Source organism: Pistacia vera, unplaced genomic scaffold (assembly GCF_008641045.1).
Source record: "Pistacia vera cultivar Batoury unplaced genomic scaffold, PisVer_v2 Contig146, whole genome shotgun sequence".
Classification (NCBI taxonomy): Eukaryota; Viridiplantae; Streptophyta; class Magnoliopsida; order Sapindales; family Anacardiaceae; genus Pistacia; species Pistacia vera.
In genome coordinates this window covers 284,073-298,784 of record NW_022195532.1, presented here as the reverse complement: position 1 = coordinate 298,784, position 14,712 = coordinate 284,073, and the positions used below count along the sequence as shown (strand labels likewise).

Genomic DNA, 14,712 nt, shown 5'->3' with positions numbered 1-14,712 from the left:
GATTTCAGGTGGGAATCCGACAACAGAGAAAGAAAGAAGGGGGCGGGAAGACACGTGTGCGAATTTAGTTGCGCGTGTAGAGATGGTGATGTTAGTGTTGGTGGCACGTGCGAGAGAGAGAAGGGTAAAGTTTGTAATATATATATATATATACATACATTGGATCTCTCGGAAGACAGGCCTGTGTCAGAAGATTATTTGTCGGTGTGTTTGTCTATTTCGTTAAATTTTTTTTCGTCAAATTTATTTATTTATTTGAAATTAATTCAGAAAATATTATATGCTTAAACAAGTGTAAATATAAAGATTATAAAAGGCAATGAAGGCATGATGATAGAATAAAGTTTGTCAGGGCTAAAAGGGAGTAACAATTGAGTAACATGCTAAACGTTTGGAGCTGGAATTTGACCCATTGATTTAAGTGTTGTAGCAGCTTTTAGTACAATTGACAATATTATGAAAATGATCTGGCTCATGATTTTTATATTCATTCCCTAAGTAGTAGTCATATGTTTGATAGAGTAATGTCCAATCAAAATGACACCATCCACTTGCCACTATTTAATATGAAAACAGAGAGAGAGAGAGAGAGATTATGCATAATCAAATTTTAATTTAATGATATCGTCAAAGCGGTGTCGTATAGGTGTTTGTTGTGATAGGAGTTAGATGAAGGAGGATGAACAAAGCTTGGAAGAAAGGCATGCGTGCCTTTGGCTTTGGGATTAGTAATTTTAGAAAGAGAAGCCTAAATTGTGAATAAAGGTATCTATTATCACAAGTTTTGCTCTTTCTCATATCATACTCTTACGTTTCTTTTCATTTCAAACCACTTTTACGCAATTCTATGCATGGCTGGCTGCACGTTCCATCGCTCTCAATTGGGCTTTGTTCATATGTGTTGGGCCAAGCCCATATAGCCCAATTTGATGGTTGTAGAGAAGGTTCAACTGAAGCGAGGAGAGGACTCTATAATTTGCATACGATATATCATCTTAAGCTTTTGATTATTTTTCATGTTGTAATTGAGAGTATTTGGTCTAGTTTACAACTAATCATCATAAGAGTTCTAGTGATTACCCTTATTAACAATTGAAGAAGAATTTAAACTCAGGATCTCTTAAGTAATACACTTAAGAGTATATTGTCTTCATCTTATTCCGCTTTTACTCAAATGTTATTGTCTTTTAAAAGTAGGATATAAAATAATGTTTCTTTACTAACCTTAAACTTGTAATACTACAGTGATATCCAATGTGAGCTAATAACAACACTTATATAATGGTACAATTTCAGATTATATCTTAAAAATGAAACATAAATTATATTTGAATTAACAATATTACTTTAATTTGGTATTCCTCTATTATGAGTCAAGTCATATCACCTTACTGATAATAATCTTATTAGGGTGTCGTCAATCCCTAGATCATGGTGTTCAGTCTTATTTGCTCTATAAATCAGCATCCTTCTATCGTGAAGATTATGAAACCAAGTCCCTCCATTTTGTAAGTAAAAGGTTAATGAATATTTAAGAAATTAAAATTACGTCTTAAAAAAAAAAAAAAAAAAAAAGTCATACTTTTTATTTGATAGTAAGCATTTCACTCTCACAAAATCTGGATTTAAATCCTTTAAAGAACATACCCTTATATAGGGGTGTGCAAAAGAATTGGCAAGCTCCCAACGTTCCAAATCTAGTTCCTACCTAAAATTGGCGAGTACACGGGATTTAGTTTCGGTTCTTACCCAGAACTAAGCCTCACAAGGTCAGTTTTTGTTCTAAAAAATCAAAACCAATACTATGCGGTTTCGGTTCCTCCACTGCAGGAACCAGAACCAAGAACTGAAACTGAAACCGAGACCCAGGTAGAAACCAGGACTAAACTGTAATTTTTGTTAATTACTGGGGTGTATTTGTACTTTTATGAATAATATAGGGTAATCATGTATGCGTTTGGTTTATTATTTTGGGTAGGATTTTGGGGATAGTATTGGATAATTGAATATGGGAGTATTACGAGGTAAAATTTAAAAATTTATAGAAAAACCCGGCCCCTAAGTTTGCTAATTTCATAAATACCCCCAACATGTAAATTGACAAAAATACCCCCACCACCTGTAGTGCCAGATTCTGGCCACCACCGCCGGAATCTGGCCGGAAAATCGCGTTACGGCACAGACCAGTCGGATCTATGTCGTAACGAGTCGTTATGGCCTTTTCCGGCCAGATCCACCACAGATCTGGCCGAAAAAGGCCAGATGTACGGCCTGTCGTGGCCGTCGACGGCCGAAAAAGGCCAAAACGACTTCCATCTTTGGCCGTTAGCGACGGCCAAAGATATGGCCGTCGTTTTCGGTCAATGATGGCCAAGATTTGGCCGTCGTTGACCTCACGACGGCCATTTCTTTGGCCGTCGTTCACGGCCAGATCTGGCCTTTCCCGGCCAAATCCGTGGTGGATCTGGCCGGAAAAGGCCAGATCCGTGAACTTCCGGCCATTTATGGTCGGCAGGTTGGCCGTTGTATAGATTTCGGCTACCACCGACGGTGGTTGCCGGAATCTGGCGAGTATGGGTTGCAGGGGTGTTTTTGATAATTTTTAAACTTTTTTTCGGGTGTATTTGATGGAATTAATACCTTATGGGGTCTAAAAGTAATTAAAAAAATAGGGTAATATTCTTGGATAATAAGTCAAACTTTATTTGGAGAATAGGATCCAGAATTTGGATAAAAATAGTAGCCAAACATAGTGCATATTTTTTTTGAAATTCGGAACCGAGACTGAAACCTATGTTCAACCTTCAGGTCTAATTCCAGACTTTTAGGAACTAAAACCGACCGTTTTGGTTTCGGTTCACGATTTTGATGGGTACCTGAACCCGTCTACCCCTACCCTTGTAGGCAGTTGTTGAGGTGGGTTACAACCCGATTAAATTTTGTTAAATTAACTTTAGAATTTTACTCCACCCTGCTTTTGTCGGGGGATATGAAGCAAATCCCATGAAAAATAAAAATACAACATTAAATAAACAAAACTTAGTGTCTTCATCATAAAAAGCATCAAGTAACAACATACTTTTTACTTTTATAGTGCTTGTAAAAAAAGTATGAAATAAAAAAAGATAAATTAAATTTTTTATTATTATTAAGCTTGAGTAGAATGTAGTGTTCATAGAACACGAGCCACATGGTGGGTTGGTAACCAGACAGATATCCCCAAAACTTGTAACTAAGTTGTTAAAGAGTAAAGGGAGCTCGGACAAGTCACAGTTGGCGTACTTTTGTGGTTCCGCTGAATCTGCCAAATCTAATCTAATCTCTACCCAACACCTCGCTTCCGATAACGACATCTCCGGCGCTCCGCTCAGACACTGATCCACCTGCTTGTCTTTCTTACATATTTATCATAATATTTTCTCTTCTTCGCTTCAAATATATCCTTTTTTTCTCTTTTCTTTTTTCATCAAAGTATCAAGGTAATTTACGAGCACTTGATTAATTCTTGGATACCCTTAAACACCTTATAATTTCTTTTTTTCTTATATAACTTATATGATAAAATTTAAAATTTAGATTTGACTAGAAAAATAATTTTACGGAATATAATCTTTCAACTTAGTCTTGACAATAAAAGGATTTAATTAACTTTTTTCTTTGTAGTTAATAACATTAGTTTCTTTGATGGTTGATTAAATAACAGAAATCTCTAGGAAGTTTCTAAGATAATAATAGACAAGAAAATAGTTCAATAAAATATTTTAAACAAAGAGAATCATTTTCACTTCTCTATCTTACTAAGATCTTATAGTGGGCCATTTGATCTAATAATTTACCTTATCACTTGTATTAGAAAAAACATTAAGATAAAATTCTTAGCATATTTCATTTCAATATTAAATTACAATAAATGAAAAAGTTTGGTTTATTTAAATATCATTACAACTTATAACTAAAGATTTTGTAAATGTGTCACCACCAATCATTTTCTATTGACCCACCCAACATGTTAGTCTTGGACTTTTTTTAATTTTTAATTTTATTTTTCATCTTTTAATTAATCATTTTCTTTTCTCTTAATGATAGCCAGCTAAATTGGTTATAAACTTGTGAAAATTTGATAGGTGAAAAGACTTGGCCCATAGTATTACGAAGAGTGACCACTTTCTTTATTTTTTTTCCCCCTAAGTGGTAATGAGAAACTTTATGCTAATTAATTTTGTTTTACATTTGATTAGTGGTTTGTTTGAAATTGAAATTTATTGATCATATTTTTCTTCACTTTCATTATGATAATTATTCATCAAGAGAACCAACTTCTTAAATTCTCTCTTCATTATGTATATTTTATAACCCTTTACACGTCTTTCTTGTATCATTTCTATCTTGTACAATTGCCTTTTGATTTTCTTGATAAAAAATTTGACTTGAAAATTTTTCCCTTTAATTTCTTAATATAGCCTAAAAATTGGAAATCTTGATATCATGTGATAAAGATTTCGATTAGCAAAGTTTTAAAACCCAACTTGAGGTGAAACTTGACAAAGTGGTCGGTTCCCCAGTTGATCGATTAAACCGATTTGATTGACGGGTTAAACCAGTGACATCAGCATGTTAAAAAGTTTGAAATCAGCAAAAACACCCTTAATAATTACCATAAGTCCTTATAAGTTTCAAATCCTACAAAAATACCCCAAATTACACCACTGACATTGACAACACACCCCATCACCATGAAAACTCTCCCCACATCTTCCTGGCCAAAACCCATATTATCCCGCCCTCGTTCGTCTCGCTAATCGTCGGTAATAGCCTGTTGTTACCGTTGTGCGATTTTCGATCGTTTTACTTACTAAAAATCATCTATGTCACCACCTTTCGACTCACGAACCCTTACTCTTTAAAACCCCAACACCTAACCACCAATTGCTCGTCGATCATCATCCTAATTTTTAGGGTTTGCTATAAGCAATCAAAATTGGTAACTCGAGTCTCGGTTCAACCAGTTGTGTTGGATTGGGTTTTAAAACACCTATTTAGCATGGCTTATTTGAGTAGAATTTCTTAAAATAAAACTTACGAAAACATAATCTTTTCTAGAAAAAATAGTTAGTAGTTTGGTTTGAAAAATGTAAAATCCTTAGTTGTTAGGTAAGTGTGATATTCATGCCATGTGCCTCATAAGATAAACTGAACATTGACAGCCTATACGATATTGCAATTTTCTTATTTTTATTCAGAAAATACTATATAGTATAAATAATTTATTGCATAATATATTAACAAAAAAACAAATAATTATTGGTATGACCGTCTGAGATCTATCATACCATGTTAAATAGTTACCAGAATATAGTCATGTCCACGTCACGGTTGCAAAAAGATTCTATTAATGGGGAAACCAGGTGATTTTAACCGCAGTTAAATCTAACGACGTTACGGAAACATGTACTGTATTTAAGGCAAATTGACAGAGACATCAGATATGTCAGAAATCAAAATTGCCAGCGAAGCCGTAACGGTGCCAACTCGTATGTATCTTTCAAGCATCTTCCCTTTTACTATCTCTTATGGTCTTCTAATAAAATACTATCTCATATTTTGTTACACGAGGCTGCTAACAACAAAATATATTTATTTATTGTATTATTTTTATAATATAATTTATCAAATGATATAACTTAATTTTATATAAGAAAAAAAATCTCTTAATTTCATGAAATAATATTGATCCAGTAATTATTAAACACTGCTTGCTTTAATTTAATTCAAAATGTTAAAGTATAATGTAACTTTCTTTCTTATTCTCAAAATATGCATGTATCTAACCACCTTGGGTGGTCATGGGTACTAAAGACTTTCGGGTATTTACTTTAGAGGTTTTAAATTCGATTTATTTCAATTATTAATATGAATGATTATTAGAGGGTTTATCTAATCGTTAACTTCAAGACCTCAGAAAATTAGTCAAAATCTGTACAAATGGGTCCAAATACTCTGGTCACGAAAAATAAATAAAATTATATGCATGTATCCATTATATTAGTGAAATACAATACATTCATACGCATATATATTAGTGAAAATAAATGAACATTTTGAGTTGATTAGGCCTTGCACTTTGGTGAATAATTATAGGTTCATGCAACTCAATCATTTTAAACTTGGTATAAAATATTAGACAATCATAATATTAAAATGTGACACTTCTTCCCAGTTCCCACCACTCATTTGAAACACTTTTTTGTAACTCCCCAAATTCATATGAAGATTATTATAAAATACCATATAAATGATATATGGATAGGACAAGCATTCTTTTACGAGTTATGAGATGAATCGATCACGTGCATCTAATAATAATACAAACATTCACATGCTACTTACTCATATCAAATAAAATAAAAATTTCATTAAATTCACATTGGTGCTGTTTTTTAATTTAATATTACACATATATTATTTACACAAGGATTATATCCTTTATTATAAAATCATTATGAAAGAGTAATATTATCATTATATCACTATACATTTAGACAGGATTAAAAATGATCAGGGTTGTTTAAACCAGCTTACATGTATTACAATTAATCATTCGAGACCTTAAAACTATCGATTAGTTAAGAGTTCCAATGGTCACTCCTATTAATAACCGAAGAGGGATTCGAATTCAAAATCTCTTGAGTAATACATCCAAGAATCTCTATCAATCAGTCACCCCTATTATCCAAAAATTATCATGTTATTGTATGCGAAAGTCATGGATGAAAAATTTGAGATAATATAATTTATGTGAATATTAGAGATCAATAGAAAAATTTATACAAAAAAATTATTACTATAATCCTAAAGATTATTGGATCTTCTATGCTTGATAATCAAGAAAACTTGATGAACACGAAGTCAAAGTTAGAAGCTCATAGCCAAGCTAGAAAAATGGCACTGGTTTCTTTATTTGACAAAGGAAATAATAATATATATCCAGTTTTAATTATTATTTTTCGAATTAAAAAAATAAATAATTAACCTTAATATCAGTATAAGTTGTAATTAAATAATTGGATTTTTAGCATTTCATAATTTATACTTTCAATATTAATATCAAGAATGCTATCTTGAATATCAATGTAAATATAAATATATAATATGATAGCATATTTAAATGTAATGTTGACATATATAATTATATAATGCTTAAGTGAATGATATAAAACGACAATCACATTACAATAAATTTTTTATGTAGTATTATAAATAGAGTCGAATATACCAATGATGTATATACTATATTGTATACATTTATTTACCAAAATTACATGAAACAATCAGAATTATTCTTGATAAGTTCAAACAGTCAAACTGAACATATATATTGTATATGTTAATATATAGAAATACAGAAATTTAATATTGAAATTCGGATTGAATTTATTTGTTTTTTAATGAGACGACGATTATCTACAATTGCAGTTCAAGTAGATAAGTTCAGTTAAACTGAAATTGGACAAATTTATATGATTTAATTTTTATAGATTATACTACATTTTTCTATTTTTTTTTTAATTTTAGAAATATAAAATAATAATTTACTTTTATTATCAGTATTTTGGTAGAGCCTGTAACGGGATTATATTTATTTAATTTAATATAGTATTGTAAATGTTTATATGGGTAATAAAGAAATATAATGGATAAGGATGATATTCAATTCTATTTCTGTTCAACAAAAATTGAACAGAGTTGTTGGATTTATAGTTAAAATTTGACTTCTTACAATACATATTCTATCCAACACGAAAGAAAGAATAAAATTTGTGTTGTAGTAAAATAAAAAAAACACTCTGAGAAGCCACGTGGCATGATCTGGTTAAACAACAACCAAAATACAACACACGTTTGAATCCATTTCATTTTTTTAAAGTTTAAAAAAAATAATTTAATAATATAAATTAATTTCATCGGAGATATGCTTTATTTTTTATTCAATTCAACAGATGGAGACGTAGACTCAGAGATAAACTGTTCGTATTTCTGATTTCTACAAGCTCAAAATTAGAAAAACAAAAACAAAAATAAAAAAAAGTAAATTAAACAAAAACAAAATTTAACTCTTCTTCTTTATCCAACCTTTTCTCTCTCTCCAAAATACCTTCTGTCTTCTTCTTCTTCTTCTTCTTCTTCATCTTCTTCATTGATTTCTCCCACAAATTTATTATTTCAAAAACACTTAAATGCGATTCTGTACTATAAATTTTATTTTTCTTTCACCAAATTAATTTCCCAATTGAAAAAAATTCTTTGGTTCTGTAAATTTTTTTATTTGTTTGATTTTTATCGTGAATTACAATACTGATCAATTCCCAATAACTGTAATAAAGTGTTTATATCTTTGATATCGTTTCGGTTTTTGCTTCTGGGTATTAAAGATTAAAACCAAAAAATTTTCAACCTCGAAAAATTGTTTTTGTTTTGTTTTCTCAAAGCAGGGTTTTGTTTCCCCAACTCAAGAAATTGAAGTGGTTTTGTTTAGATTCAAAGCTCTTTTTTATCTGGGTTCTTCCCAAAACCCAAGCATGAGTGCACTTGCAATCTAAAAATTGCAAATTAGGGCTGTTTCTTTGCACAAATTAGGGTTTTTTTTTCGCACCTCGAAAAAGTGTGTTTTTTTTTTCCTTAAAAAAATAGAAACAGCCTGGGGTTATGCTCAAACAACAAATTGGTGACAGAGAAATAAATTTTGTGTTCTGGGTATTTGTTCATTTGATTGTTGGGCTTGTTTTTGGGATGAGGAATAGTAGTAACAGTGATGGGCTAAAGTCACAAAACCGTGTCGTTTCGCGGTCAGCGAAGAGCCCGTTCCGTGCAATCTCAAGTTATTTGAGGATCGTCTCGTCTGGTGCGTCCACGGTGGCGCGGTCGGCAGCATCAGTGGCGTCGTCGATTGTGGAGAAAGTTGATGATTCAAGCCATGACCAGGTACACTTATGTAAATTCACAAATTTCTTCTTCTTTGCATTTATTTATTTATTTTTAGGGTTTTTAAACTAAAGTTAATAACTGTGTTTAAGCAAGCCCATAACTATAATGATATGTTTTGCGATATTATGTGTTGAAAGTCCTATTTAAGAAGCCTAAGATTGGGTTTGGTGAATTGGTAAATTACTAGATGTACGATATAAACTTAGGAATTAAACTGCTCCTGTTAAGTTTGGGAAATTATTAGTGTGTAAATGTGGAATTTAGTTCATTTGGGTTGTGTGGCATAAGTTTTTTAAGGTTTCAAGCTGTGAGATTAATGGTTTTTGGGTGAAATTGAGAGATATTTTTAAAATAGTGATTCATTTTGAAAGTGTTGTTGAATGTGTAGATTTTGGTTTAGAGAATGAAGTGGGGTTTTGCTTTTGGTTTACAAAGTGGGCATTGCAACTTCAGGTTGGGTTTGAAGAGTGAGGGAAAGGTTTACTTTGCTAAATTTCCTGTCATTTAAGTTGAATTCATTGCACCATGAGTTAGTAGTTTAGTTCGTCTGTGATATATAGTAATTGGTCTTTGTTATAAGGAGTTAGTATGGATGGTTGGAAAATTTGACTGGTGCTGGTGATTTTGGTGCAATTTGGCCTATGATTTTTCCCTATAAATTGTGTGAGTGTGTAATATAGTGTGCATTTGTGGTACATGGCAATAAAATTGTGACAGTCGGTGTGTATTTAATACAAGTTGGAGAAAAGTTCTTGTCCCCGTTAAATTTTCCCATATGGCATGAACTGGACTTAAAGATTATAAGAAGTATATGCTGAAACTTATGGTGTATAAGGTGAGGGAATTGAAAATTCTTGAATGTCCGTGTTAGTGTTTTCATATATGTGAGTTGAATCTTGGAGGAACTTGTGTAGTTCATTTAATTTGGTTTTCAACTATGCAAAGTGTAAATCCTAAGGGTTGGGTAGAGTTGTAAACACATAGGGAGGCTAAGTAATTTTTAGCTATTAAAAAAAGAAAAGAAAAAACGTTGCAAGTTTGCTTTTGATAAGTATATGATTGGTGTTGTGCAAATCATCAAGGTTCAATATGAATGGCTTGGCCACATAGACCTTTTAGCATTTTGTTATTTTTTGTTTTATATTCTGAGCTTTATTAATTTTTTCTTGTTGTGATGCCTTTATTGGATATTTTAGTTATTTTTCCTGTTGATAGTAATTTTTTGTAAAAGGGTTATTGTTACTTTGGAGTTCTTGAAATTAAGATCCAACAATGGAGAGGGCTCATATCAAATTCTATTTTTATTATATAAAGGTGCTTTGGGCCGGGTTTGACAAGTTAGAGGGTGAGGGAGATGTCACACGGCAAGTTCTCCTTCTGGGTTATCGTTCTGGTTTCCAGGTCTGGGATGTTGAAGAAGCAGATAATGTGTGTGACCTAGTTTCCAGATATGATGGTCCTGTTTCTTTTATGCAAATGCTACCAAGAACAGTAACATCAGAAAGATCAAGAGACAAGTATGCAGATGCCCGGCCACTTCTGGTAACTTGTTCTGATGGGTCCCTTTCTGGTGGTACTAACATTCAGGATGGGTTATCAACTAATGGGACAATCACAAACTATCATGACTCAGGGAATGGCAGTTTTGAGCCTACTGTTGTTCGTTTTTATTCCTTGAAATCCCAATCTTATGTACATGTGCTAAAGTTCAGATCAGCCATTTATGCTGTAAGGAGCAGCTCTAGAGTTGTTGCTATATGTCAAGCAGCCCAGGTATGCTTATGTAAACTTAAGCTCTGAAGCACCAGTGCCTTCTGCCTAATCAAAGTTTGAGAATTAAGTTTTTATGTATTGCAGATACACTGCTTTGATGCTGCAACATTAGAGATAGAATACGCCATTCTGACAAATCCCATAGGTACTGGATATCCTACTACTGGAGGTATAGGCATTGGACCTCTTGCAGTTGGTCCCAGGTGGCTGGCTTATAGTGGAAGTCCAGTTGTAGTCTCCAATTCTGGGCGTGTCAGTCCACAACATCTAAGTCCTCTGAGTTTTTCTGGCTTTGCATCAAATGGAAGCCGGGTTGCTCACTATGCAAAAGTATCAAGCAAGCAACTTGCTGCTGGGATAGTGACCCTAGGAGATATAGGATATAAGAAGCTGTCAAGATACTATTCTGAGCTTCTACCTGATTCCCAGAATTCTCTACAATCAGCGAGTCCTGGCGGGAAGGGCAATGGATCTGTTAATGGTCTTCTGCCAGATGCAGATAATGTTGGAATGGTACTTGTTCCCCTTAGTTTGTTTATACCTCTACTGTATACTATTTCTTTTTTCTTTTTCTTCCTTTCCTTATTTTGGCTAATGCACATATCTAGTTAGTTCTTATACTTGCTTTTCTGATTGCATATGCGGTTTTACAAGATAGAAACTTTTGTACATATTGTGTTTAGCTTATTATAGGAATCATATCCTTTATTCTGAGGTTATTAATAATGCTATCTTATGAATTAAGATTTTTTATTATTATTATTCTGTTCTGCTTTACTCTTCATCTGGTTATCTAGGCCTGAACATAAGATTTCTTCATGCATTACCTAATTTCTTTTTTATCCGTGGGTTAATCAGGTCATTGTCAGAGATATTGTCAGTAAAGGTGTTATTGCACAGTTTAGGGCACACAAGAGTCCTATTTCAGCATTATGCTTTGATCCTAGTGGGGTTCTTTTAGTGACTGCTTCAGTTCAGGGTCATAACATAAATGTCTTCAAAATAATGCCTGGACTCCAAGGAAGCTCCTCTGCATGTGATGCTGGTACATCCTATGTACATCTTTACAGGCTGCAACGTGGTATCACAAATGCTGTAAGAGCACTTTAATTTTTTTATCATTTCTTTCTATACGCACACACAGACGCGCACATATGTTACATGTTAATCATTGCTTATCTGTTTTCTTTTTCCCTTTCTTTGTTTTATTTCAGGTTATACAGGACATTAGTTTCAGTAATGACAGCAACTGGATTATGATTAGTTCCTCTAGGGGTACAAGTCATTTGTTTGCTATAAACCCTTCAGGGGGATCTGTTTATTTTCAGTCTGCTGATACTAGTTTTAATGCAAAACATAATGGATCTGGTTTCATGACTAAGCCTGGTGTTCGTTGGCCTCCTAATGCTGGTGTACAATTGCCTAATCAACAAAGTCTTTGTGCATCTGGTCCCCCAGTTACACTTTCTGTTGTTAGTAGAATAAGAAATGGAAATAATGGTTGGAGAGGTCATGTAAGTGGTGCTGCAGCAGCTGCAACAGGAAGGATGAGTTCCCTTTCTGGGGCCATTGCATCATCTTTTCATAACTGCAAAGGAAAGGGTGGCGTATATGCTGGTGGCAGCTCTTCGAAGATGAAGTACCATCTGCTGGTTTTCTCTCCCTCTGGGTGTATGATACAGTATGCATTGCGGGTATCAGCTGGTTCAGATGTGATGACAGGTATGTCTGGATTGGGCACTGCTTATGATCCAGTTGCAGATGGTGATGCTGGATTAGTAGTTGAGGCCATCCAGAAGTGGAATATATGTCAGAAGCAGATTCGAAGGGAGCGAGAAGATAATCTGGACATATATGGTGAGAATGGAGCGTCAGACAGCAATAAGATATACCCTGAAGAAATGAACGATGGAAATTGTCTTCTTACTGAAGCTAGGGGTACAGTTGAGAAAACGAAGGTCAGTCTTGAGGATAAACACCACATGTATATTTCTGAAGCTGAACTGCAGATGCATCCACCTCGTATTCCATTGTGGGCAAAACCAGAGGTATTTCCTTGTTGTACAAGGTTTTGGAGGTGTTTATTAATGGAATCATGTAAATGTTTTGCTTGATGTGTAATGTGCCTTTTATTGTTTTGTGATTATCAGGTATACTTTCAGTCGATGATCATGGAGGACATTAAAGTGGAGGATGAATTGAAAGGGGAAGTTGAAATTGAAAGGATTTCTACTCATATGATTGAAGCTAGGTCAAAAAACTTGATCCCGGTTTTCGACCATGTTCAGAGTCCCAAACCTCAACAAGCAAGGTGCTTTGGAGTTCTATTTGTCTATCTTCTTTACCATTTGTAGGATGCAGGATTGCTTTTATTTGAATTTACCTTTCGTCTATTAGGTTTCTACTTTGGTTTTCTGACCTTAATATTAATATGCTTTTGTGATGCATATTATTTTTAATTCAGATGACACGTAGTTAGCTAATTACATAATTAAAAATAATTTATGGGAATTTTTTAAACTAAGAACATATCTGTATTTTCTGATCACAGCTGTGTAACTTATCTATACGTCTACAAAATGTCATATCCTTGTTATGGAGGTCCTTGCTTATTTACTAGTTGATGGCTTTCTTTTTTGCGCAACTATGAAAGCTCATGGTGATTTTCATGAAGTATATTCTTTTTCATTGTGTTGTGATGCAGGGTTCCTGGTGTGGATAACAATACCAATGGGAGGCTGCTGCATCAGAGGTCTGGGCTTTCTGAATATGGCAGGCTTTCATGCAAAAGTAGCTCTGGTTCTCTTGAACCTGTAACTGATAGTGGGGCTTCAGTGCCTGATTATAACAGTGACGCTGGAGAAAATGGTTGGGATGGTCCTCGAATGCCAGTAGAAAAACAGGGCTATGTAAATAACAGTGACAGCCTTAAAACCAATATGCAGCTTGGGATTGTAAATAATACTGAGAGCTTAAGAATGGAGTCTCAACTCAAGTTTGTAAATAATAACATTGAAGGCCTGAAAATGGAGAATCATTTTGAAGAAGAAGGTGATGAGTTTGACTAGAGGTAAATTCTTTTGTCCCAGTAGTTTAACGTGTATTTAGATACTAACTCTGAGCTTTATGAATTTGTGTTATTGACTAGCTCAGGGAACTGGCAGGAACTGTCTCATGAAAATAGCAAATGTATGCATATACTGTCATATGGTGCTTTGAAGGGAAATTATAAAGTTTTGGCACCCGTGTGTTGAGCCTAAACTTTGACACACAGGATATAATATAACCAGCAAAACAATTTGTATTCAGAGTCAAGTACCCACTGAAAGATGCTAATACTTTTTGCAAATCAATTGCTTTCTATTGTCATTTAATCTTCTGGGTAGAGTTTAAGTTGATATTGTTTATCTATAATTTCTATGTGCTGAAATTTGATGTGAGGTTTTCTTGTTGTCAGGTGTGCAGTAAATTCTTTTATTCTCCAGGGGGGGCTGATTAACAGGTGTTAATATTATGGCTGGAATGTAGACAAATATTGAGGCATAGGGGAGCTTGACTATAATGATCCGGAATTGTGGATACTATGTTGGGCATCATCTTCATCTTTCTGTTGACTCTGTAAATAACAGAACAAAGAAAATACATTACCAAATAATCAGTTGTAATATGTAAATAATAGCAGCACCTTGTAAACTCTTGCTCTCCATCTGTTATTATATAATTATTCATTCCCATTCTTGTGCAAGCTTTGTTGAGTAAGAATCAATCTTATTTTGATGGTCAAACATTATTTCTTTGAATTGAAGCCATCTCTTTCGTGGGATCAAAGTCGTGCAAGTCCTTTTCATTAAAATTGAAGAAGGTTTCTTTTCTTCTTTTTCCTTCTGATAACCAATGAACCAGGCCAAAATTCTTAACTTAAATAAGCTTCTAACTTCAATTAGATTAACACAAATC

General features: G+C 33.6%; 1 protein-coding gene across 1 annotated transcript; it reads left to right on the top strand.

The window, feature by feature from the left end:
- Positions 1 to 8,243: 8,243 nt before the first annotated feature.
- On the top strand, positions 8,244 to 14,500 carry LOC116123854 (autophagy-related protein 18f). The gene is made up of 8 exons (XM_031409589.1): positions 8,244 to 8,979; positions 10,297 to 10,755; positions 10,840 to 11,268; positions 11,614 to 11,850; positions 11,970 to 12,803; positions 12,906 to 13,066; positions 13,460 to 13,825; positions 14,213 to 14,500. The coding sequence occupies exons 1-7, from the start codon at positions 8,704 to 8,706 to the stop codon at positions 13,821 to 13,823; spliced, it is 2,760 nt and encodes a 919-aa protein (XP_031265449.1). The 5' UTR covers positions 8,244 to 8,703; the 3' UTR covers positions 13,824 to 13,825; positions 14,213 to 14,500.
- Positions 14,501 to 14,712: the final 212 nt, after the last annotated feature.